General features: G+C 35.2%; 1 protein-coding gene across 2 annotated transcripts in view; it reads right to left on the bottom strand.

Moving 5' to 3' along the window:
- Positions 1-4,860: 4,860 nt before the first annotated feature.
- Positions 4,861-27,969, bottom strand: part of GLRB (glycine receptor beta) — a 90,039-nt gene continuing 66,930 nt past the window's right edge. For both annotated transcript variants that reach the window (XM_053583461.1, XM_053583467.1), the window contains exons 8-10: positions 23,918-24,070; positions 15,821-16,113; positions 4,861-5,719 (exon numbers count right to left, since the gene is read on the bottom strand). In XM_053583461.1, coding sequence (XP_053439436.1) covers positions 5,423-5,719; positions 15,821-16,113; positions 23,918-24,070 — 743 coding nt within the window. In that variant the 3' untranslated portion in view covers positions 4,861-5,422. The remainder of the gene's footprint in view (positions 5,720-15,820; positions 16,114-23,917; positions 24,071-27,969) is intronic.

Below are 27,969 nucleotides of genomic sequence, written 5' to 3'. Positions count from 1 at the left end.
GTATTTCTTATTCTTAAGACAGGTCTTTCAGAAAAATGACTTTGTGCCTTGTTATAAAAATATGTATTATGTTCTTATTCGCATTACACGATTACAGTGATTTGTATTTTTAGCATATCTTTCTTTCTTACATGATTAACTATATATCCTTTAAGAATGGCAGCTGTTTTGTTAATCTTTACAGTTTTCGGCTAACATGGACCTTTAGTATATTAAATACCCAATAAACCTTTGCTAATTTACAATTATTGGTTTAGTATTCTCTTACAAGGTTTAGAAAGAACTATTTTGAGTGTGATATGAGAGTTTGGAGAAAGTGGAGTGATACGGGAGTGAAAATGCCCATATTGTTTGGATTACAGAAAAGCCAACTAGAATAAAATTCATAAACTTTCTCATTGTTTTGCTGATAAAAGGCACAGTGAAATAATATAAATACATTATATAACATTATATATGTGCATATATAAAAATCCAAAGTGTGTTAAAGTATAAAATATCAGTATCAAAGTATGTAACACTCTAAGAATATAACCAGTCTTGAGGATGGCATCCCTATTTCCCATTAATATTAATCACATGAAAGTCTATAAAGCATTCTCTTTTTTGTTTGTTTTTTTGAGGCTCACTAAGTTGCCCTACGTAGAGTGCTATGGCGTCACAGCTCAAATTCTTGGGCTTAAGCAGTTCTCTTGCCTCAGCCTCCAAAGTAGCTGGAACTACAAGCACCCACCACAACACCCAGCTAGTTTTTGTTGTTGTAGTTGTAGTTATCATTGCTGTTTGGCAGGCTCAAGCCAGGTTCAAACCCACCAGCCCCAGTGCATGAGGCTGGCGCCCTAGCCGCTGAGCTACAGGTGCTGACCCTGTAAAGCATTCTTGCTTCAGTGATGTAGCTGATGCTTTGAAAGAACTTGACACTGGCCTGACCTTGTAAAGACCACCTTCATTAGAATAATGAGAGTGAATGCTAAATTATTGATATATAAGTATAGCATAAGCATATGCAATCAGTTTTAAACCATGTGAATAAATCTGCTGTTCTAAAACAAGATAATAATATCCTATCAAGTCAGCACTGAGTAAACAAGATTTCAAACGATCTTTCCTTTTAGGCTTAGTAATTTAAAATTTTATATCCAACCACTTCAGTTGTATAGGTAATAACTGAGTTGTTTTAGAGAAACTTGCGTGCTGCACAGTAATGGAAAATAACTTCACTATTCACTAACAATGACACCATATGACTGAACCATTATCACATGTTCTCACTCACATGTGGGAGCTAGAAAAAGTGGATCTAATGAAGATAGAGAATATGTTGGTGGTTATCAAGGCCAGGAAGAGGGAGGGCAGTGGATGAAGAAAAGTTAATTAACGAGTACAAATATACTGTTAAATAGAAGAAATAAGACCCAATGTTCCAACGTCAGCAGGGTGGTTAACATGAATCTATTGAACAATTTGAATGTTTCTCGTAAAAAGAAAAGATAAATAGTGAAAGTGCTGGATATCCCAATTATTTTAATATGATTAAATGAATGTATCGTATTATCACGGGTACACCCCAAATACTTTGTATTTATTATGTATCGACAAAAAAGGGCTTAATATGAATAAAAGACATGTGAGTTAAAATGAGTACTTGAGACATTTGACAGCTAAGCCTGGTCCACTTAAATAGTGAAACATAAAATTAACCACTTACCTAAAACAAAACGGACTGGCTGAACTCAGTACACCGATCACTGGTAAATGTTATATATAATGGTCACAATCTGGTTGAAGTTTAGTATGTGAGAAGCATAGTAGGGTGAGAAAGGACTGCAAAGATAAGTTAAGCATTTAACAGAGATAGTTTTCTATGAATTTTACATGAAAAGATTTTGACATAGTTCACTGGGCAACACAAGACATTAAAGTCGTCTGCATGGGAGAACACCACGATCCTGGCTCTACTTTAAAGAAACCAACGTCATGATCATTAAATGAGACATGTGATCCTGGACTGAATCCTAAATAACAACAACAAAATTAGTGGGACAGTTGGCAAATTTGAATTAGGTCTCTAGAGTCTACCATTTGTCAGTGTTAATTTCCAGCTATTGATACACTGCACTACTGTAGTTATGAAGGAAAATGTTCTTTTCTCCTAGGAAACACACACTAAAGAAGAAAAGGGTTGTCGAATCTGCAACTTTATTTTAAACATTTGAGAAAAAAAGTCTCATAGACACACAGTATGGAAAAAAAACAGGCATGAGAGAATATTGTCATTTGGGGAATGTGGATGAAGAATACAGAGAAATTCTTTGCAATATTTTTTTCAACTTTTTTGAAAGTCTTAATGTCAAAAAAAATTTTTTTTTTAAATAATGTATCCACAACATAAAATAGGTTAGAAGATGATTAGGTATGAGAGCTCAGGCATCTGAAAATCAGCATTAGCAACTTTTTAGAGGAAAACTGAAAGAACCTACCACATAAACATAAACATCTTTCAATTCAGCAATTCCATTTCTTGCATGTGCATCATGAAATATACACATACACATATACAGATATTTGTTGCAATATCATTTGGTATTAGGGGAAAAAGCAACTTAAATTTCCACTTGAAAAGAAGTTAAATTAAGGTGCATTCATCCTATAGAATAATAGGTAGCAGAAGTTAGACTTATAAATACCTAGTAAGTCCTCACCTGAAAAGAACTCTAAGGCATATTAAAAGAAAAAAAAGTCACAAAACTAAGGTGAAATCCCATTTGTTATACCTCATCTGTTAAATTATCATATTTAAAAACTAGACACAGGTTGCAAATGTCTAGAATAAGGAAATGCCCAGAATAAAACCTGGACAAATATGAAATAACCGTGACCTCTAAGGAAGAGAGAATAGTTTAAAGAGACAAGGTTATGACAATAACTTTCATTGCCCGCTCTAAATACATCTGTTTGTTTTATATTACATCAACATATTTAGGTATTACTCTGCAGTCAAAAAATAAAAATTGCAAAGTTAGTTCAGTACTCTGGTTTCTCTTTGGATTGTGTAAGTCTTTTGCTTTTTATAAAGTTAGCTCAAAATAAAATTAAGTTACAATGGAGTGAGAGTGCAGACTGCTCAAATAGTCTGATTAACTTCGAATAAGAAACTGAATTCATGTGGTGTGTGTTAGCAGTAATGGAGAGGAGACGGTAAGTGTTAAGAGGGAGAATTTATAGACTTGGTACTTGAAATAACAGATAGTGTGGGAAAGGAAAGAAGATTTAACAGGGGTGACTGGAATAGCAGTGACCAACATAAATAGAAAATAAGAGAACTTACTGATTTGTGTGGAGGTGATAATTTTTATTTTTAAAACATTGTGTTGCATTCATGGTATCTACGAACCATCTCTTAGAAATACGTAATATTGAAAGTACACATATCAGAAATATGCTGGAATTAAGTAACTAAACCTTTGAGAGAAGAGTTACAAACCAACTGTCAGCGGACACCTCTTTGCTATGATTATTGTCTAAAATTCTTTTATAGTTATAGATACACACTTAACTGTGGGGTGGCTATCCATATAAATATATTTGGGTATTAAAATTGATCTTAAGCTACAATATTACAGAAAATTAGTTCATTCTCTTTATTTTTCACAAATAAATTTCTTTGTGATGAGACCCATCATCTATATATCTTCCACTCAAAATTATATCTAGAACCAATTCCCTAAGATGAATGAAATTTTCAAAATGAAAAAATAGATTATAAGCAAATGTATACATTTCTTACAAATAAAAATTTTTAATGAATTTAGTCATGTCTAGTCAAGACAAGTTTTCCTACCACAATTCCAATAAAATTCTACTGCCCTGGCTCTTAGTTAAATATTCAAGTCCATCAGTAAAGTTCTTTGTAGCATTTTAAAATTATTCGGACAGCTGTGCTTTTGCAACGAGAGGGGGTTTGAAAGACTACTGCAAATTGGATTATATTACTTTTAAACAATTTTGTGATCAGTGAGAATTTTTGAGAAATTAAAGTCTTCAGTAAGTTGAAAGCATTGAATTAAAGCAATTTGCATAAATCATATTTTATTATCGAGAGCTTGCCATACAAGCTCTCAACTGCCACAAAACACTTCCAATATTGTAAATATATTTCTTTTGAATTGTGTTTATGTCCTATGAAATGCTCAACTTCCGTTCTGGCAGACATAGAAAGGTGTACTGGATGTGCTATCACTAGGAAATGGGAGGTCTCATAAATTGAGGCTTGGCATCTCCCTTCAGGTTGGAACAAGATCAAAGTAACTAAATCTCAGTCGTCTAGACTTTTAGCAAGAAAGAAAATACAAGTAGAAAGGAAGTCTAACATAAACACAGATATTATCTACTTAATCTTTAAATAATTTGTAACAAATCCCAAATAAATAAAAAATAAATTAATTCAGAAAACATTTTAATTTAGGTAAAAATATGTAAGCATTTTAACAAAGAAGTTAAAGTCCTTTAATTATGATTTTTCCCCCCAACTCAAGCTACTTCTAGTAATAGAATATAGATAGTTTTTTTGGTTTCTTAAAAATGTAAAATCACATGTCTATTACTACATTCCAATTTAAAATACATATGACTGTTTTTAAGGCACAATGTTTTTGTGTACTCTGCATCAACAAATGAAATCCATGGAAATAGAACCTAAATATTTAATCAATGAATCTATCCTTTATTTATTTTTATTATGTCAGAAGGCAGAATTCTGTATGTTTTTACATAAGTCCAGGCTTCCCTTTGTTTCAAAAATGCTTGTTGTGAATCATGATCTGACATTTTGACAGCACAAGCACACTTTAAAATGAGCTTATTTTACAAATCCATAATTTTTGAACTTTGTTTCTCCATAGAGCCTGCATAATTATAACTGATATATTTCTACTTACAAAGTCTAAATAATATGTAGTACAACTTTGCATAATCTGTGATAATACCTTCTAAAATTATACCAGAGTAAGATGACTTTCTTTGAAAGTTATGAGGAAGGAAATTTGAAATACTACAAACATCAGAATGGTGACCATAACAGGATTCAGCGTGCACATCATTTTATTATCAGAATTATCTGAAGTATTTGAGTTTACACTAACTGAAGAGAAGTGTTTGGATTTATAGTATGTAGTATGTCTATCTTTCATTTATCCCTAAAGCAGTATGTTCACTATACATATAAACATCATTATTAGAGCACAGACATTATATAATCATGCTGCCATTCAAAATGAAGGTGCCACATTTTTATTACAATCAAATGGCATCCAAAATGCAACATATTGCTATGAAAATGCAAAAGTTTTCACAGATTGGCATGTATGAGTAGGTGTGGTCACCAGGAAATGGAATTTTATTTTATACAAGTGGAAAAGATGTATCATAAATATATAGACCAATATATAACATTGAAGAACAAAAAGCAGAAAGGAAATAACGCTCTCGCATAAAGATCAATTCTCTTTGCTGCCGTGGGAATAACAGGTTTGGCCGGGGGTGGCTTCTTGTTGTTCTTTGCCTGAGATTTTCCAAGTCCATTGTTGACTTCAATGGGTTTTCCATAGCAGTCATAATTGGATAATTCAAAATCTCTTGGTAAGCTACCAACAATGCTGAAATCATTAGATCTCAGATCAGACTTGGAAGTACAAACCTTTTTGCATCTAGTCTCACCAACCTGAGAATAAAAATTAAAGACAAAAGATACTTAGAATCTTCCTAAAATGAATCTCTTCAAAAAGGTATTTTTACAATTGCTAGTTTCCCCAAGAGAACGTTTATTTATGCCACGAAAGGCTAACAGAGATAACAGTCAACTGAATATTTAAGGCTCTAAAATGTTGTCTAAATAACAAGGCTTATCTCATGTAATAAACTTTTGATTAGTTATTTTAAATTAACATTTATTTTAGGTGCTATTAGGTTTGTGAGAGTTCTCAGTTATAAGACTACTTAAAAATAAATAAAAATTCAATTTTACTTCAATATTTAATCATGACAGAGAAAATATTACTAAAATGTTTGGATTACAGACATTTTTTGGACTTCTAACCTTTGACGCCACTATTTCCTATTTCCAGATGGGGTGGTTTGCAAATGCCTATCCCTCCAATGAGAGGAAACTGTGTCTCTAAACCACATTCATAAATAATTAAAAGATGGTCCCAGTCGTCATGAACCACAAATTTACTCATGAGAGGCATTCTTAACTTGTTGGCTGAAGTTGAATTAACCAAACACACTCAGAGAATACAAAGAAATTATGTATTCTTCATAATTTATAACAAATAAACTATGTGTTACTGAAATTATTCAGTTATTAATTTCTGAATTATTAAATTGAATAAATTGCCTGTAATATAAAAAATAATTTTAGTTAACCCTTGTTCAACACATGTTTAAACTGTGGGGGCCCATTTACATGCAGATTTTTTTTTTTTTTTTAATAAATACAGTTTATACCGAGAGGTGAGCTCTTGACTCTCCTGCTTAATTTTCTTGGTGTTTTACTAGTGAGTTATGTGATTCACCTTTGGAATCTTCACTACAGATATTTACTAAGATTTTACTGAAAAAGAAAACCATGTCATTGTACATTGTTAGTGTATTATAGGTACTATAGTTTTGGCTTTGTTAGTATAATAAATACATCGACTAATTCTGTATATTCTATTTACATTTGTTAGATTATGGCCGGGTTAAAAAATATATATATATATGCCTAATATAATAAGTAAATCAAATTATTTCCCAGCAGCACTTTGGGCACCAGGGGCTACCCTTTACCTGAGTAAACACTGATGGATGTATATTTTCTGGACAAGAGCTAGATGACAGTGTTCAGAGGTGGACCACAAAACCACTCCAGACACGTTAAGTGAAAAAAGAAATTAAAATGCATTTACACACCCTTCTCTCATTATACATTCAGATTGTTTCCATTTTTTTCACTAATTATGAACATACATTAAAGTTATATTTTTAAGATAGTATACAGCATTGACTTTATCATTATACACTTTATAGCACATATATAATATATTTATAAAATGCTATTGGCTAAGAAATGTCTTAAAGATGTTTATGTAAATATAATTGCACAAAAATACACAAATAATGTTGAGAAAGAGGAATGGGGATTAAGGAACTAGAACTTCACCTTTCTGAAAAGTTTATATTTACAACAAAGTGAATCACCAATATACTGACCTATTTAGGGACTGCTCGTTATAAAACTGCTAAAATGTTATAAAATTAAGTTGTGAACTTGCCATGGTGCACTTCCATTGGCAGCACTGTACAAACAACTCGGTGAGGTTCTATAACCTTGGTATAGCAGTGACTCACAGCTGTGCTCGTGCTGATGTGTGGTGGTGTCTTGCTGAGGGCATTCGTCATTGCAGTTGTGTTTTTGTGTGTCATCAGGAGAATGTCAGAGCTTGAATTAGAGAAATGAACAGACATTAAATTGCTTGTTCAACTTGGTGAGAATGGAAGCGAAATCCAGGATATCTTAGTCTAAGTTTATGGGGATAATGCCAGGAAGAAAATGGCAATGTACAAATTTTTTTTTGAGGTGAAAGAAAGCATTAATAACAAAAAAGAGAGGAGAGGACAGCCAGTAAGGAGCAAAAGTGATGAAAAACATTGCAAAAATTTGCCAAATTGTGCATCAAAATCATCAGTTGACTGTGAAAAGTGTAAATAGATCAAATAAACTTCAGTGGAGAAACAGAAAAATCTTAACAAAAAATCATGGCACGAGAAACGTATGGCTTTTGCATTACAACAATGCACCAGCTCACACTCCCCATGAGGGAGTTTTTAGTCTGTAAACAACTGTATTGGAACATCCTCCCTACTCACTTGATCTGGACCCCAAGAAATTTTTTGTTTACCCAAAGATAAAGGAAATATTAAAAAGAAGACATTTTGATAACATACAGGACATCAAGGCTCTGATGGTCCTTCCATCAAAAGAGTTACGAAATTGCTTTGAAGGGTGGACTACACACTGGCTTTGGTGCATAGCTTCCCACGGGGAGTACTTCAAAGGTGAACATAGTGATATTCAGCATTGAGGTATGCAGCACTTATCCTACGATAGTTCATCAACTTAATTGTCAGACCTTGTAGCCCCATCCTGGTTGGGACTTTGTTTTAGTTGAGGCAGTGAAATTTACAAAAAGAGGATTCCCACCCACACATCCACACTACTTCCTAAATTTGTAATTATAATTCATAAATTATGGAGCTCAATTGAGCCAATTCTGACACCATGTGCAGGTGGTGTCAGAACAGATCGAGGCTTCAGTCCCTGTCAATTTGTACTCTGCATCTAACAAAACGTCCTGTCAAAAAAATAGGGATTAATCTCTAAAGGGAGAGGGAAAACAAAGGCAGCAACTAAATCTAAAGTCTTCAAATGTAACTTTGCAAAACACACACACACATATGTATACGTATGACACCCATATTATTAAATCTGTTATTTCCCAGCCTCTATTCCCTGTCCCATTTAAATGTCCACACTGGATTTTTTAAAGAGTACAGTCAGCAATTAGTCTTTCACCTAAGCTCTACCACCAGATGTGCAGGCGTGCAGATGTGCACACACATCCAGACGTGCACACTCACCTGCTCTACCCTGTTCCAGGCAGAAGACCACACTGAAAGCCGGAGCTTCCCAGTGCTGTTTGAGGAATGTGTCAGTCTCTGCCCGTTATCAGTGAACTTTTGTAAAGAGCACACCACTATCTTCACTGGAATAGAAGCTGAGAACAGACGCTACATATCACATCTCGGCACTATCGTCAGACTTTCAGAGCAGTCTTATAAAATTAGGGACTCTGTGGGGATCAGGGCTTTTTCTTTCTCCCTTTAGAATTCCCACGCCAAAGGCTTTACACGCACTAACTTTGCTTTAGAATTTACTTATCAGAACGATGGAGCACTCTAGTTTTTGCCTACAGACTTAGCAAACATCACTTCCTATCACTCACATTGAGTTTTCACAAACAAAATCAAAAGTATTAACTATAGAAATGTACTGACTACAAATTAATTCTTACATGGCTTTAAGTGTGGTTTTGGTATCTGTAAATAACTAAACGAGCGGCCAAATTTATATGTTATCATAACCGAAGTCTCACATAACTATTTTAAATTTTCTAACCTATTACATAAACATATTCTCAAATTTTCAGCAATTTTAACACATTTAGAGTTTTATCTACACAGTTCTATCTACACAGTTTTTCAAATGTTCTGTGTTTCTATGTTCTGTGTACATAGAACGTTATAATTTTTTTCAGAGAGATTGTTGAAATAATAGTGAACGTGTCAGCAGGGGAAGGATAATTCCTGAAATGTCAAAGCAATAACATAAAAAAGCAGCAAAAGTTGGTTATATTAAGTGTTCAGCCATTTAATTTATTAAAACCTCTCTCAGAGATGTTTTTGTGGATTCTTGTATTCAAAATGAGTAGAGGTGTGTCTGGGAGGTGGAGAGAGGTCTGTTGCAGAAGTAATTTTTAATGATATGACACAACTGAGTAAAACTGAGTAAAGTTCCCTACTGAGAAATACTCAGGGTTTCTTAAATCATGACTCACAAACTAGTTGGCCAGACTCTTCTTGTCCCATTTATCACAGATTTTACACAAAAATAGCTTTCTTTTTTAGTTAAGACTTGCTATACCTTCTTATCATATCAAATATACACATAAAAGTACAAAATAGTTTATAATATAAATACTGTTTCAAACAGATACAATATCACACGAAAAGAATGAAACAAATGGCGTATAAATAAGACAGGAACCCTGTTAACACACGTTCTTAAAAGCAAATTTGGCTGTATTAACCTACAAGGAATAATTTTGCACTTGCTCATTATTATAAATATGCATCTCACTTACTTTCATCATATAAATTTCTGTCACTTCTGAAAATTACTGATAACAGAAAGGAGATAGTGTGATAATGAAGCTGTCAAGAATAAAACATGCTGCAGTTAAAAACTTCCCAGTGCAGACTCCAGCCTCTAAGGTTTTCTTCATGGGTTTTTAAGTCTGAAGCCACACACATTTAAAAGTAAGTAACTTTGTGCAATAGTTCTTATCAGAAGACCTAGCCATGGTTTTAAGACGGTAATAGTGACTTCTGCAGACAATAAAAATATGAACAGAGGGAATGATTTTGATTTATTTTACCAAATTTAAATCAATCCTTATTTAAAAACATGTTAGCATAAAAAAATCTCATTCACACAGAAGCAACAGTTTTTGTTCTTTCATTTATTCAAATTTGTGGGCATGGACAAAGGGCGTTTTGTCCTTTATTCATAAATCCTTTGTGTAGGACACATACTAGGTGCTTGGAATAGGGCAATGTTAATAACATGAGGTCCTCACAGTTTTGTTAAATAAAAAAAGGAATATATGAACTAAGAAACAAATTAGTGATCAATAATTGGTAGAAAAAGTCCTACTTTTAAGGGGGAGAGATATTTATATGTAGTATATGTATAACAACATATTCTTATATTCAGGCCACAAATTATAAAGAGGTTACACTCAAAATTAGATTAAATTATCTTTTCTGTCACCCAAGCTGGAGTGCAGGGGCATTATCGTTACTCACTGTAACCTCAAAGTCCTAAGTTTAAGTGATCCTTCTGCCTCAGCTTCTCAAGCAACTAGGATGGTAGGCACATGCCGCCATGCCCAGCTAATTTTTAAAGGCTTTCTTTTTAGAGATGGAGTCTCTCCATGTTGTTCCTGCTAGGTTCAAGCAATCCTCCCACCCTGGCCTCCAAAACTCCTAGGATAACAGGTGTGAACCACTGTGCCTGGCCCACTTTTGTATCATTCTTTCCCTTACCAAGCGTGACGTTACATTATAAATAAGCTTTCTACAGTCCATTTTTCATTGCTTCCCGTAATTACTATTAGTATTCTGTCTAAAAGTAAATGACATCTCATCTAAAATTATTTAGTAAAATTCGCATTTTGAAAAAGCAAAATGCGGTAGAACAAACACATTTTGAAGCCAAAACTGTAATTATAACTTTTCACTGCAAAACCCACTGAATTAAAAAGGCAACAATTTAAAAATTTCTACTATTAAATTTTCTTCCATGTCAATATGTAAGAATTTTGTGAATGTATCAATTCTTAACTCGCTAAGCATTTCTTCTTTATGGTAAAATGTTATCATATTTTCATTTCAGAATTCAATCAAGTGTGTTTCTATTAGCAACTAAAAGCATAGAGAATTAAATATAGAAGTCCTTAAGTGAGTTTAAATTTTATCCATCCAGTATTCATGTTAGTACTTGAAAGACAAATTCAAAATAACATAATTGGCCTAAATATGTCATGGATCTTTCTATCCTTTATATTAATGTTCATTAAAAAACTTAGAATGTTCTGTAATGCTCTGAAAAGCTGGTTTAATTAGTCTCCTTCTATCAATACTCCACCTGATAGAATATATTAAGATAGCAAGATCATTCGCACAAAGAAAATTTCTCTTGTTATTGAAGTTCCATTATACAACAGAGAGTGAAGTAGGTCCGGTATTACTGAAACCAAGCACCTTTTCTATGGAAATTCTTTGCTTTCTTTCTCCAGGTCTCCTAATCAGGGTTCAAGTTAGAGGAGATTAGTGGGCTGGAAAAATAAATGGTGGTAAAAAAAAAAAAAATGGGAGACACAAAAAGAAGGGTAGGTAGAGAGGGTCAAAAAACAGAGAGTGACTTCCTTCATGTAATGTAAGATCTCAGTTCTCTGGTATGAAGAAATAAGTACTTGTTTCAGTAGAGGAAGCAAATTTCTGACATAGAATATGCTTCTAAGACCAGTTCTTCGATGTGCTAAAGCCAGAGGTTCTTTCCTTTTGGCTTCTCTGGGCCATATTCGAAGAAGAAGAGTTGTCTCGGGCCACACATTAAATACGCAAATACTAATGGAAGCTGATGAGCAAAAAAAAAAAAAAATTCCATGCATACTTTTCATGATATGTAATTATGTCCTCACGTAATTAATAATCCTAATTATGCAGCTGATGTTCAGCGAGTCTTTTAAAAATCAATGAGCATTTGCAATCACTAATATAGAAAAATGCATATCCAATTAATAAAATGTCTTTGGATTATTTAATCATAAAAGTAAAAGAAACAAATAAATATGGGCAACACAAAATATTGGTTTTAATTTTGCTCTTATATGCTTCATTTTTGAAAACAGTTGCTCAGAAATGTAGGTGTGGCCAAAAGTGATGACATGAATGAGGTGTGACTGTGAAATGAGGGGTATTTGTCTCTGGGAAGAGAGGACCTATAAAGTCCAATAAAGAGGCATGATTAATTTTTTCATAAATTTAATGTCAGATTGCAGCTTTATGTATTCCATTTGAAAATGGCAAGTAACATATTTATGTCAACTGAAAATGGGGTCACAAATGCAGAAGAATATCGACTATTTTCCTGAAAATCTTGAAATCTGTTTCAAATTTTTGTATACAATCAAAAAGCAAGGCTGCATAGTCTTCGCTGTTCACAGGACTGAGTTTAGCCAATGTGTCAAAACACATAACATTGCTCCCTTTAACATGAGCTTGCCATGATTTCAGTTTCATTTGGAACACTGCTAGGGTTTGAGACATCATTGGTTTCACCTTGTGGATGCCTGTGTAAGTTATTTACATGAGCCATTAAATCTGCTAAAGATGCAAAATCTGTAAGCCAGTTTTCATGCTCAAGTTCTGGCACAAATTTTGTTTTTGATACTCTCAACAACTTGATAATGTATCACAAATCATAAAGCCTTTTCAAAATTTGGCCTCCACTTAGCTATTTTACTTCCAAAAAGTAAATTATGTCATCACAGTCAACATCAATACCTTTAAAGAATTCCTGGAATTGGTGATGATCCGATCCCGTGGTCCTTATGAAATTCCCAGTCTAGATGATGATTTGCATGGTGTTATTCATTTTAAGTTTTTGTGTGTAAATTTTCTTGATGTACTATCTAATGATTTTTCATCAAATGTTGAGTTTGGGGGCAGTAATTGCATCATCTTCTATGAATTTTACAAGTTTTTCTCTTCTACCTGCCATCACTGGGGCACCGTCAGTAACTATAGCAGATATGTTGACAACAGACAAAGGAAACTGATTTAACTATTTTTTCACTGTTTCCTATTCTGCCATTAGTTGTGTCTTTGAATGACACTACAGAAACCATTTCTTCAGTGATGTTATATTCATCATGAATACCTCCGATAAAAATGGGAACTGGGCGGTATTTGTAACATCAGTGCTGCCATCCATCGCCAAATCATAAAATTTAAAATTAGCAACTTCATCTCCAAACATCTTTTGGTAGAATTTCCCGTTTTCTCAATTTGCCTAGCTTTAATCTGGTGAGACAAACTGATTTTAGAAATATTTGCCTTTCTTTTTTTTTTTTTCAGGGCAAATTATTTCTGCCATGCTTTCCATACATTGCTTAATAAACTCAGCAGTGGTAAATAGTTACGATTGTTTTCTATTAAATATGCTACCACATAACTAACCTGTATAATGAAATCTGAGATGTAACTTTAAAAAATAAATTTTGTTGAGAAGACAGTTGATTTTTTTCAGTTCCACTATTTTGTCCTTATGACTCAATCCTTCACACACATAGAATTGGACAGTATGTTTTTGCATATAATGCCTTTTCAAGTTATAGTCTTTGAAAACATGTACAAATTCCCTACAAATTAAGCCCAGTGCCTTACTATTTGCCTCCACACAAAAATAGACATCTCTTCACTTTTTACTGAACAATCTTCTTCATCCACAATTTTTCTTTTGGGGGGTTCTTTTTTTATGAGATGTTGTAGAAGTTGTGCTGGGACTTAAAAAAGTAATAATAGATAAGGGACCGTATTTACTTTTATTATGAAAATTAATTGAAGGGAAAATAGAAAGGAAGGTCTGGGCCCTTCCACATCTCAGCTACCAATGCAAGGAAAGGCAGAGGGCCGATTGTAAAGCGAGGCAGCGATGTGTGAGGCGCCGCCAAGGTGTGCAGGTGCCCTTAATCATCAAATAAGGATGCTCACATGACTGCTAAACAGCATTAAAGGCCTCCCATTGCAATGGCAGGGTGAAACACTACTGATAATTGCTGCCTCACCATGTCATCATGAGCACACGTCACATCCGATGGTGTCAATGTGACTCTCTGCACTTGGAAGACAACACACTGGAAGCTGCCCCTCTCTGAAACCGGAGCCACATGTGTGCAGAGAGCGAGCACACAGTGTCTATTTCCCATGACACTGTGATAGGATGCTGTCTTCTATAAAATTCACGCACAAGAACTGCACGATTGATTCCATACACACACACACACACACACACAAACCCCCAAATCTCAAGATGTTTTAGTAAATTTACAATGTTGTGTTGGGCTGCATTCACAGCCATCCTGGGCCACATGCAGACTGTGGCAGGCCACAGGTTAGAAACCCCAATGCTAAAGCATGCCCTTCGATAGCCCCTCCCTCTTGAAGGTACTGTTTATCTTCTTAGATTTGGTAATAATAGAAATGCAAGTATGATGTTGGAAAAGGGAACAAAGGGGAATACTTTCCCTGAAAGGGGGTTTCCTCAGTGCAGGATTACAGTAAGTCTGAAATGGCCCAGGAGATGCTATGGGCATAAAGAAGTATAAGGATTGAAAAGCCTCCCTGAGGGTAGCAGCAGAGTGTCTTGTCTTCAGGCCCAGAAATGTGAGTATAAACAACTTAAATGGGGAAAAAAATATAAAAAAAGTCCACAGGCAGCCCCATGTAAAAATGGTTCAATTGTTTTTGTATCTAGAAAACACATATGTGACGTACTTGTCCAGGACTCCAGGCAGGGGGAGTAGTAGCAATTAGCAAACTGATAGCACAGTGTGGGATGGGGCCTGGCCAGAAACAAAGCAGGCAAGACTTTCAGGGTTGTTGGATGGCATGGACCTATCTGTCTCTTGTGGAATTTACTATGGGAAAGGTCTTATAGTTAGCTGTTCTCAAACAGAGGCAACAATCAGAGGCACTCCAGGGTAAATAGACATCTAACTTTAATCCATGAAGCAGCCCGGTGCTCCAGGATTTATCACTCCTCCTTACTCTTAGACCCAGGATCAACTGGCAAGGCTAGCTTAAAGGGTGAAATCTTATCCAGTTCTTTCACAGCCACTCACCAGAGGGCTGGACAGATTTCTACCTATGAGTATAGTTTCCCTCTGAACCAAACATGCAGTAAACACTTGGACTTCCAGACATGACCTATAGGAAGCACTCTAAGTTAATGGGGAATGTTGGGAGTTGTAATCAAGGGCCTGGGGTTCCTCAAGTCTTCAGTGTCAGCAGAAGGTCAGTGATACCCTCAGTTCCCTGGAAACCACAGGGAGGTAGGTTAATGGTTGGCAGGATCTGCACATTCAGTGGTGACCATCAAAGCAGAGCTGTATCTTTAAACTTAGTGCCAAGAACTCAAGAAATGTAACCAGCTTTTAATTATTTTCCCCTGTAGATATTTCATCTAAGTGTTTTGAATGTTTTCTAGAAAACACATTTTTCAAAAAGTACGTGGTGCTCAGTTCCTTTTCACATGCAATAAAAATATAGGTGAATACCAATTCCATCAAACCTTTGCACACACAGAAAAGTGTCCCTCTCCTGAGGCTGTGGAGAAGATGCCGGAAATAATTTTGTTGGATAGTTTCATTCTTACCTGCAAAGTGCTAATATGAACAGGGGTCCCTGTACCATTCACAGGATTCTTTTTGGCTACATTTCCGCCTTTTCCATCAGCTTGCTCAGCCTTAGCAATTCTGGCTTTTTCTGCTTCCACCCGTTTGGGGTTGTTCAGCATCACCTGGACAACAGCGTACTCCACCAGTGAAGCAAACCCAAAGAGAAGGCAGGCGATGAGCCACACGTCAAGAGCTTTCACGTAGGACACCTTGGGGAGCTCTGCAGCAAGGGTGGTGCACTCAGAGGCCAAGCTGAGAACTGAGAAGATGCCTACAGAAACACACACAGGAATTAAAGTCTCTTATATAAAATGTTCTGCAATCATCACTCTTTAGCTAAATCCCTCTCCAGGGACCTTCCAATGGACAATGGACAATTTATCATTTAGAAGAAAGAATCAGTACATAATTTTTATCCAAGGATTATTGATTAAGATTGGGAATGTTGATGAATGCTTAGTCATTGAAAAAAAGAAGAAGAAATTAGACCAAAATGTGAAAACACAATTTGGATTTGTTATAAAGCAAAGGCACCTAAAACTCTTCTACCATATCTTGGAGGAAGACACAAAGCACTAATTATAGATGATTATGTATTTTATTTTTCAACTTTGTTTTAGATAGATTTCAGCTTACAGAGCTAAATTAAAGCTCCAAGAATAACGAAAATCAGAACAAGCATAGAACATAGAAAGCAACTTTCTAATAAGTTTCACAATTAAAAAAAAATCTAATAGAGCAGGCAAAGTGGAGAACAGTCCTGATTATTTCCTGACTTCAGCTTTTCAAGGACAGGGGTAAAGTTCTACTCTATGTAATGTCACCCACATACTAGAATCTAATGCATTATCTTTCAATTTGAGTAAAGTAACTGTAAATCTCCAAGAAAGAATTTGAATAATTTGTCTCTCTCTCTTCCCACTTGCTATCCTCCCTCCCATTTTCCTTTCTCTCTTTTCTCCCTTCCATCATCTCTTCAAGAAAAGGGATGACAAAACATAGCCTGCCACAGGCTACCAGGAACACCCAGAGTCAGAAAAACCTTCATCTCATGTCCAGGGAGAATCCCTTTAAGTCAAGTAGGAAATAGGTTTGATTTGCCTCTGTGAGTCCATCTCACTAACTGGGGTGAATGTACGTTTTTCATCTTAGAAGTGAACATCTCTGAGAATTAATAAATATATCATCTTATTAATGAAAGGTGGACTTGACTCTCTTTTCTCTTTCCATGAAAGGATAAGCACTATATAGGCATTAATAATCAGTTAAAACTGTGAAAAATCTATCAAGTGCACCATTTCAGAAGTTTCTGAAAGGTGTCACTTTTTGGGGGGTTCAAGAACCCACAACACTTTCTATTAGAAAGACTTTCAACAAAATGCGACTTCTGCAGATGAAAACAATATTAGATGTGTATGACTCAATAAGCACCTTGTTTTCTATATCGTAATTAACCTCAGTCCTGAGGAAAACTAAGAACTAATTCATAGAACTGTATTTTTAGAGTTAGTATAGATCTCAAAGTTTTCTAACCTGGAAATGAAAAGTAACATAAAAGATCTTACAGTTGTTGTCCTAAACTATAGTTATTCACATCCATGGGCAATTATTAGACAAACCATCATTCCAAGTCAATTTTTCTATTGTTTGTCAAATCCGATTAATCAATCCATCAATTGAATTAAGCTTTACTTAATTCCTTGAGGTAGATTATATTGATACTACTATCTTTCCACACTATTCACAATAACCAATGATCCAGATTGTATAAAATTTTAGTAAACTTAGTTGTTGTATACCTGAATATTTATCCTGACATATTAGAAACTTTGCAGGGAAGTTGAGGATAGTACCCGATTATAGAAGGTCTTCAAAGTCCTGCAATGGATTTTATACCACGTTTGGTAGAGAATATTAAGAAGTCTGAATTTGGGGGAAAGAAATTACATTATCAAAAAAATGTTTAAATCACATTACTCTGGTATGGATATACAAAGGAGATTGAGAAGGAAAAACAGTAGTTGAGGAAACAAAGCGTAAGGAAAAGGAAGGGCTAAATTATAGGCCAGTGTGAAATGATTTGAGAGAAAACATTTGAAAGACTTAGCTAATGATGCAAGATGGAAGGAAAAGATTGAGACCAAGTTTTTTTTTTTTTTTTTTTTTGTAGAGACAGAGTCTCCCTGTACCGCCCTCGGTAGAGTGCCGTGGCGTCACACGGCTCACAGCAACCTCTAACTCTTGGGCTTACGCGATTCTCTTGCCTCAGCCTCCCGAGCAGCTGGGACTACAGGCGCCCGCCACAACGCCCGGCTATTTTTTTGTTGCAGTTTGGCCGGGGCCGGGTTTGAACCCGCCACCCTCGGCATATGGGGCCGGCGCCCTACTCACTGAGCCACAGGCGCCGCCCTGAGACCAAGTTTTGACCAAGATGATTGTAAAAATGTTCATGATAGATGAGAAAAGGGGTCCAAGGAAAAGCTGGCGACATTGGTAGGAAAACTTTGAAAGGCCAAAGGCCAAAAAGCAAAGAGCTGACGATGATGATCCTGGCACAGCACAGTGCACCTGGGAATTTGGAAGAAGTTTCTGAAAAGGGAAAATGAGCCAACATCATTCAGATGAACGTCATGTTGAAACGAGAGAGCACTTTGTAAGGACTGGGTGTCAGAAAGGGAGCATCAGCAAAACTGATGAGTGGACCATCTTTAAAAACAGAATCACAACACTCATATCTTTTAGTGAGAAAGGGAGGTATTTAAAATTCCAGGCATTACGTTAGAAACAACGGTAGTCACTTCTATCGAGGTTTTTTTTTTTTTTTTTTTGTCTCACTTTATGGCCCTCGGTAAAGTGCCATGGCCTCACACAGCTCACAGCAACCTCCAACTCCTGGGCTTAAGGATTCTCTTGCCTCAGCCTCCCGAGTAGCTGGGACTACAGGCGCCCGCCACAACGCCCAGCTATTTTTTGGTTGCAGTTTGGCCGGGGCCGGGTTTGAACCCGCCACCCTCGGTATATGGGGCCGGCGCCTTACCGACTGAGCCACAGGCGCCGCCCTCTATCAAGGTTTTTAATCCTTCCAAAGAAAGAAGACTGGAAATGGATCAAGTTTAGGAGGAGAAGACTGTGAACACGTGCTGTGCGCCTTGTCTTCCGGAAATTATATTTTAACAGGGAATACCCTTTTGCTGTTTTTACCCTGAAATTAGAAATCTGAGCAAATAACATTACTTTGGACAAATATTTTATCATTATCACAATATAGCCTTCAAATGGAATTAATTCACTGTTAAATTGTGCATAGTAAAATTCTGTCCAAATTTTAATAAATTATAAACCTATAGAAAGAAATACAAATTCATCATCCATATGGATTTTTATAATGTTAATATTATATTCTCAATAAATTATACCTATGCTCCTCTCTAACAAATTCTAAGACTTCTGGGTATGATATTTCAAAAACATGTTTAAATTATACAAACCTCATTTGTCAGAATGTTTCCTACATAGTATGAAAATAAATAAAGCCTAGGTTTCAATTCTGGAAAATGTCATGAAATTGATATTAACTCCTACAAATAGATGTAGAGTTTTCAAAGGTCTGTGAAAAGTTAAGGTTAACAAATCATATAAATTAAGTTTTTAATACATAAGCAATCTTTATGTATTAAAAATTTAAATTTTTAAATTTTAAAAAATCTTGAAATAATCAAGGTTATTGATTATTTATCAAGGCTGAATTTAAAAAATCTTGAAATAATCAAGGTTATTGAAAATAATTCAAGGTTAAGGTTATTTCATTCATCAACATGCAGTTAGAATTTTATAGTGATACAACCATCTCAATTATTCGGGATATATAGAGTATCCTCTATGATTGTCTATGTAATGTCTGGAGAATTCTTGCCCAGCTAATGTCAGAAGAAGAATCTACAGAATAATTCCTTAATAGTATGTACACAGCAAAATACTGGTGAAAAGAGAAAAATCAAAACCTAGAAAAACAAAAGAAAGGAATAAAGGAAAAGAGAGTGAAAAAAGAAAAGCAAAGGAAATGGAGAGTAGAGATAGTAGAAAATTAATTCAGAAGCTACTAATCTTAGCATATTGTCATGTCATAACTTCTTATAGTCAAAGGATGGTAAAAGGAAAAGGAATCGTGGTAGTGATCTTTTTATATAAATAACTAAAACTTATTTGTCAAAAATGTATATTCCTTTTTGCAATAACTAAAATAGCCTATGTGCCAGAAAAAAAAAAGAAGTGTTATAGGATAATTTACTTAAGAGTATTGCAAAAAGTTACTTCCATCACTACTTACAGAGATACCGCCATACTTTAACTAAAGTTCACAGGGGAACTTTGATGCTTGTTAATAATGGAAAAATTAAATTAAAAAAAGGTTGGCAGAAACTTAAAAGCAGACTAGGGAATGAAATTTTTAATAAAGCAAAATAATTTGAGGGTAAATATAAATAATCACTTTATGTGATATGTTTTCTCCTAACTTTTCAAAAATAGAAAATATGGGCTATCACATCCTTCCAAATGTAGGGAGAAAATTAGAAAAAGAAAACATGCTTAATCAAAACACCTATATCAACTCAATGTCCGAAAACTTAATCTGAGTCAATAGTACAATTTCTTTTTTTAGGTAAAATCATAAATGTTTGTGTCCAATAACACATCTTCAAAATATCTGCAGCAAAATTCTATAATGGTAGTTGGAGATTTTAGTACCTCTCACCAATAATGATATAATAATAACTACACAAAAAGAGATGAAAGATTTCAACTGCACTATCAACCAACTGGACTACAATGATATTTACAGAGCATAACACTCAAGAACAACAAATATACATAGTAAATACTCATGATATGGTCACCAGGAGGCATATGCTGGGCTGAGCTACTTTTAAAAAGGTCTCAACAAATATAAAAGAATTGAGATCAAAGAGCATATTCTCCAGCAAAAATGGAATTAAATTAGAAAGCAGTCATACTCAGGTAGCTAGGAAAGCTCTACAGACATTTCTAAATAATCAATGGGCCAAAGAAGAAATCACAAGGGAAATTAGAAAATATATTTTAACTGAAAGATGAAAATACAATACACCAATATTTGTGCATGGAAGCAAAAGCTGTGCTTATAGGGAAAGTAATAACTCCGAATGCTTGTATCGGAAAGATCTAAAATCAATTGCCTGAGTCCCACTTTAAACATTCAAAGAGTGATCAAATTAAAACCAAAGTAAATAGAAAGGAAATAATAAACTTAAGAGCTAAAATCAATGAAAAAGAAAATAAACAAGTAGAGAAATTTAATTAAATAAACACTAAAAGCTAGTGCTTTGAAAATATCGATAAAATAAAAAAGACTTTAGCAAGAGTGGTGATCTAGGAAAAAAAAGAATTTATAATTCAACAATATCAGGAATGAACAATGGAACGTCACTACAGCCATAGTTAAAAGGAAAAGGGAATGCTATACACAAAACTCATCTAATATCTAGAAATCAATTGCTGTAATTCACCAAACAAGAGAAGGCAGACCACTTAGATGTTTAAAACTCTACTCACTCACCTCTCTCTGTGCCCTTACACTTATTCTGCTTCTCTCCTAATACTGTGGACCAGGGATCAGCTAACTATCACCCAATCTGGCCCACCACATACTTTTATAGATAAAGTTTTGTTGGAACACATCCACACACATTTAGTGACATGTTGTTTATGGTTGCTTCGCATTACAACAGCAGAGTTTTATGATGTGACAGAAAGTACATGGCCCACAAACCTCAAATATTTACTATTGGGCCTTTTATAGGACTTTGCTGATCCCTGAGATAAACACATTTTGTTCCTAGCAAAGGCTAGTCTCCCACTGTCCTGTCCCCATCCCCTCTCGCTTTCTCAAGAACACTGCTCCTTCACTTTTTTCATCTCTCTGTTGTTCCTTCACTGTTAGTTGTCTCCCATCAAAAATAAACATACTATGATTTTGTCTTAAGGCGATTGCACTAATGTACACAGCTATGATTTAACAAAAAAAGAAAAGAAAAAGAAAAATTAAAAAATAAATAAATAGATAAAAGAAAAACCTTCTCAACTCCTATTCCAACTCCAGCTATTTCCCCATTCCTTTTCTTTTATTGATTTATTTTTGCAGTTTTTGGCCAGGGCTGAGTTTGAACCCACCACCTCTAGCATATGGGGCCGGCGCCCTACTCCTTTGAGCCACAGGTGCCACCAGTATTCCTTTCCTTTTTATAGCTAATAATCTTCAAGCAGTTATTTATATGGAGTGTTTCTAATTCATCTCTCCCCTTCTCTCTTGAAGTCACACCAACCAGGCTTTCCCCTTTTCCTCACTGCGTGGAAACTGTCCACGTCGTGGGCACCAGTGACTTCCTCAGAGTGTTTAAGTTGAAGAATCTTTAGCCCTCACCTTACTTGACCTATGAGCAGTTGGTTGATCACTGCCTTCGCCTAGAAACACATTCTCCACCTGGCTTCTGGGAGATAACACCATCGTGGCCATTCCTCATTTTTCTCAGTCTTCTCAGAAGTCCACTTCCTCTCTACTTGCGCCCCCTCACCCGTGATTCCACTCAGTCTCCCTGCTCTAGAGGCTGTCCATATTCTGATAAATCTTAGATTCTTACTCTGGCCCTAAGTCTCCATGAAACTCCAAACTGACACATCCAACGGCCTGACATCTCCACCTCACAGCCACCTCAAACTTAAGTCTAAAACAAAGCTCTTTGCTGCATTCTCAAACCCACTTTACTTTCAGCTTTTCCCATATCCCTAACTGCCAATTTCATCTTTCTAGTTTTTCATCCAAAAAAACTTTGAAGTCAACTTTGAGTCTACTTTCTTAAATCTGGCAGGAGGCACATCTACAGAGAGGATTTATAAAGAAGGACTGGCTCTTGGCATTTATATGTCCCAGAGGATTACAAGTAACAAACTGGAGAGTCCGGACATGCGAGGGAGACAACCAGCCCAAACTCTCTCTAGCCACCTTATGACACAGCACACAAGATTTGGTGCCTAAGAAAATGACAGTGGATAATATTTTAAAAAATGAATTATTTTACTCTTCCTTGACCAAAAGTACGGGATAGTATACACTACTGTTTACAAAGATTTCCACAAAAAGTTATTTTTTTCCAACTTTGACACTACTGAATATTTTAAACTTTAGTTGTCTGTGAGAATCCCTTATTAATAATTACTTTATGGCAGAAAATAGAACAGGTTAACTGCTTAAAATGTCCTGAAGACATGAACACAAAAGCTTAGCATAATTATAGAGAGTATAAACTGCGAAAATCTAGTTCAAGATTGTTTTCTGTATGTGTATGTTTCTACTTTGGTTTTATTTTATTTTCAGTTCAAATCATAACTGTAGGGCAGTGCCTGTGGCTCAGTGGGTAGGGCACCGGCCCCATATACCGAGGGTGGAAGGTTCGAACCCAGCCTCGACCAAACTATAACAACAACCAAAAAAGAAAAGCCTGGTGTTGTGACAGGCGCCTGTAGTCCCAGCTACTCGGGAGGCTGAGGTTAGAGAATCGCCTAAGCCCAGGTGTTGGAGGTTGCTGTGAGCTGTGATGCCACGGCACTGTACTGAAGGTGATAAAATGACACTCTGTCTCAAAAATAAAATAAAGTAAAATAAAATCATAACTGTATACATTTATGGGGTACAAGGTGATGATTTGATATGCAATGTGGAATGCTTAAATCAAACTGATTAATATATCCAGCAGGTCACTTACTTGTTTTCTGTAGTAGGACATTTAAAACTTAGTATTAGTTATTTTGAAATATACCCTTGCATTGTGTACATTAGGTGAGATCCCACCAAATGCCCTCCCGCCTCCCACCAATCAACCTTCCCCTTGTTAGTTCAAGTTTTGAAGAAAGCCTAGAAAACAAAATAAAATAGATTGCCATCAATTCCAAAACGTGATTTTTCAAAGTAGTCGATCGCACAGTTAAGTTAGATAGAGAGGACAACATATTCCTGACGTGACTGAGAACACGGAGCACCTTACCCAGGGGCACTCTGGCTGCGCTGGCGTCCGGGTTGATCCAGAAGGACAGCCAAGAGAGGACCACAATGAGCAGGGTGGGGGCGTAGACGCCCATCATGTAGAAGCCAACCTGCCTCCTCAGGGTGAAGATGACTTCCACACACGTGTAGTAGCCTTTCAGAAACAGACACAGGAAAGCTGTCAGCCTCCTACCCACACACAATTTGCAATGATCCACAGCGTGCCTCTGCATGGGAAGTCGGTCACCTCTATTCAAGGCAACTTCACAAAGTAAACGCCTCAAAAAAAAAAAAAAAAAAGGTTTTTTTCTTTAAATAGTGTATATAATGTATGTGATCTAAAAGGTGACATTATGGAACCAGTTTCGCCTGACCTTTCACAACTTCATTATGTCATTGAGAAATAGATCCCTTAAGCTGCTCCTCTGTCAGTGTCTAGGCTTTTCCATCTTTGTTCAGAAAATTTGCAAAGGAGTTAAACTTTCCCTTGCCCATGAGCGCTTGCAAAGTAGATGATTTAAAGGAGCCCTACTGGGAGCAGAAAATCAAAGCAGAACACGTCTAAAGGGAAACACTCCTGGACTACGTGTTGTCACTGTAATTTTTTAGCTGCATGAATCACTTCGTATCTAGAAAGGATGGCAATCTTCTGTGATGCTTAGGAATAGGTAAACATTACAGAATTAAGAGAGTATTGGAAGTAAACATCAGCAAGAAGAAGAAATAAGTGCTTTCAGTCCATGGATATAAAAGATTGTAAAGTGTAAATATCTAATGCTCCTCTCAGTGTTCTCCGCCCCTCCACTCCAAGCCCGCAGATTCATTTTCACACGCTAACACAAATGCAGAAATTGCTTTAACCCCTGACTCTAGAGTGCTCATGACATCAGCTAGTCCTCCAAATTAATTAGAAATTCTGGGAAGCCTCCTAATAGCCTTTGCTACTTTAACAAAGAAAATAAGTGGCACAAATATTCTTATGGCACTGCACTTGATAGAATGATAGATTTCCAGACGTTCCAGATTATATGTTACAAGTTTTGGTCCTTTCAGTTAGCAATTTAAATATAATAGTTTATGCCTAAAATGTATAATTTAGAGAAGAATGTCATTTATCATTTAACAAAAGTAAGGTTATATGAAAATTTATCCAAACTTTACTTGTTTTAAAATGGTGAAACAGATAAATCAACAATGAATAAATGAAGCAATTATGGGGGCAGAATAATTTTATTATTGACTATTTTATAGTTAAAATAATATTTATCTAGTCTTCTGAAGCGGAAATACTGTACACATACTTCAGACTTTAAGATAATCATCATATTTATTCATTAATATTATCTAACACAGTACTTGCACACAATAGGGTCTTAACAAGTGTTGAATAAAAGAATGATTACTCACACGCTCTTAGCAAATGACTTAGATTAGAAATCCATCCTTTTCCAATGTGAATTATAATCATTGCTACTTTGGAGGGGTTAGACAAATAGTAGAGCTAATATGTAACAAAAATGATTAGTTGATTTGAACTGAAGTAGTTCTAATTATGTCAAAAGCTTCTAGATTGTATCAAAAATAAAAAAAATGCCAACTGCTTCTTTTTTTAAATTTTAATTTCCTCAAAATTAAGCAACATATTAAACCATTCACAGGTTTTAAAAAGATACAAAAACTAAAACAATGAGAACTTTCCCTCCCTTTTCTGTTTCCCACCATTCATCTTAACTTCCTGCCAGAACAAACAAGAACATATGTTTCTAACTAACAATTGTGAATAATATTTTGAAGATATAATCTTTCCTAAGTATTACTGCTATAATTAGGAAGGTTCACACTATTTTCTAAATGTGATTCTGAAGACCCTCGCACTGTAATAGCAGTAATAGCATCACTTATTCAAGTTAATTTTATCTTCACATGGTATTCACAAATGTATTTCTCAACAAATTATATATTTTTGTTTTCTCAGGTTTCACAAATTTATAATAATGTACTATAAAGTAGAATACGTTAAAAGGCAATGTTGTATTTCATCCCGCCATGTTTAAAAGACACCGAAATAACAAGTCCTGTGTTTTGAAGCAAGTTCCCACCACGTCCCTTTGATGCAGGCACCTACTGGGGGAGCTTCATAAGACTTGGATGCATTCAGCAGTAAAGTACATGCTTGGATATTACAGTGATTTGCTCCATAAACCTTTATGAGAAACATTTCTTGATCTTTTTTGATCTTTTCTTAGTCCTGTTACATTTATGAGAGGCAGGTGGGCAGCTAATTGATATGAATGTTCATTGGGCAAATTCAATTTACTTTCTATTTCCTGTGAACTTTTATTTCATTATTCTCTCAGGCGTCCAATTTATGTATTTTTTATACACTTATTTTTCTATATATTTGTTCACCTTTGCAAATTCTACAATAATGAAAAAGCATAATTTTAATAAAGGCTGTCATTATTTCTATATGAATTAAAGGAAATATTGGCTATCATTTTACATATACATAGGAGGTATGTGTGTGTGTATATATATTCTTTCCACCATTCTACATTGTTAAACATTCCAGATATTTTGAATGTCCTATTTTTCTACATAGATTTCTAAATATTATTCAAACATTAAAATACTTTTTACTTATATTCATATCGTGATTCATGTGAATGTTGATGAACTACCTGAAACAATGTAAGTTAGCCAAACAACATTGTTAGCCAAAAGTTTTGTTGTCATTTTCTGTAGCTAATGAGATTTCGATGACTTATTTATGACTAAAAAATACCACAAAAAATCTTATCACTCCTGAGTAATCCCCGAAATTCTCTCTGCCATGTACACATTATTTCCTTCTAAGAACTAAAATGAATTGCATTTCCTTTGTTTAAGTGTCTACCACACTGCAATATGCTCTGCTCTATGAAGGAGAAGGGCCTATTTTTTTTTTTATTTACTACTGAGTCCCCAAATGGAGAACTTTTAAAAGTAGGGCTACAAGTAAAATAATGAACACCCCCCCACACAAGATTTTCAATGCTATTACATCATTTTATGTTATTATATAAAATTACAAATAAAATTGTTAATTTTATTTTCTTCTCTAGATGAAGTTAATATCTTCAATGGGATCTCCTTCATATTTCTCAAAACAATTTAGACACTATGCACTTTGCCAGATTAACCTTATAATCTGGATGCAGGTAACTACAGTAGAGCTCTGTAAGATGACTTCCCAAAAGGGTCTAACAAACTGGCCAACATACGGAGGTGGTCAACATAAGGGCCACCCTACTGGTATATACATATGCTGCATGTCTGGTCTCTGAAAATCGATCAACTGAAGGAGGTGGTCAGTGAAGGGAGGTGGTCAGCTATGGAGGCTCCACTGTATTTTTGAAGATAATAGGAGTCCACAGATAATATAACAATATCAGACTCACTATCCCAGCACATCACTTAGGAATGGTCTGACTGTAGGCAAATATCTTCACTTCATTAGCCTAATGCATAAAATGGAGATAATAAAAGTACTTACCTCACAGGATTGTTGTGAGGATTAAACCATATAATTTCTACAAAGCACTTAATGCCTAGTATAGTAAGAATTTAAAAAGGTATTTATTAAATGTCTTCTTACACAACAGTCCCAAAAGGATTTTTGTGGTTTTCAAGATTATTCTTTTCATTAATAGGTAAATTATATAAATCCTTAAACATGCAATTTTCTTAATTTGAAGGCATACAGATGGGAGAAAACTTACCATCCCTAGTCCCATTGCTGACACTAATTTGCCCGGCGACAGTCAGTAAGTCATTTAGTCACCCTGCATTTCAGTTATTTTATGTGTTAAGTAAAGGAACTGGCTCAGAATTATCAATAAAATCATTTCCATATCTAACAATCTATGCATATTATACTTCTTCAGTGACTACTTCGATAGCCAAAATTTTTAAATTAAAAATTAATATTTTTAATTTTGTTTTTACTTACAAAAAAACCCTTTAGAATTGTTTAGCAATATAGTTAATTATAATCTCTCTTGTCCTATTGTA

The sequence above is a fragment of the Nycticebus coucang genome, chromosome 1 (genome assembly GCF_027406575.1).
Source record: "Nycticebus coucang isolate mNycCou1 chromosome 1, mNycCou1.pri, whole genome shotgun sequence".
In the NCBI taxonomy this organism is placed as follows: domain Eukaryota; kingdom Metazoa; phylum Chordata; class Mammalia; order Primates; family Lorisidae; genus Nycticebus; species Nycticebus coucang.
Note: the sequence above shows the minus strand (reverse complement) of the source record. Positions and strands in the feature narration are given on the sequence as shown.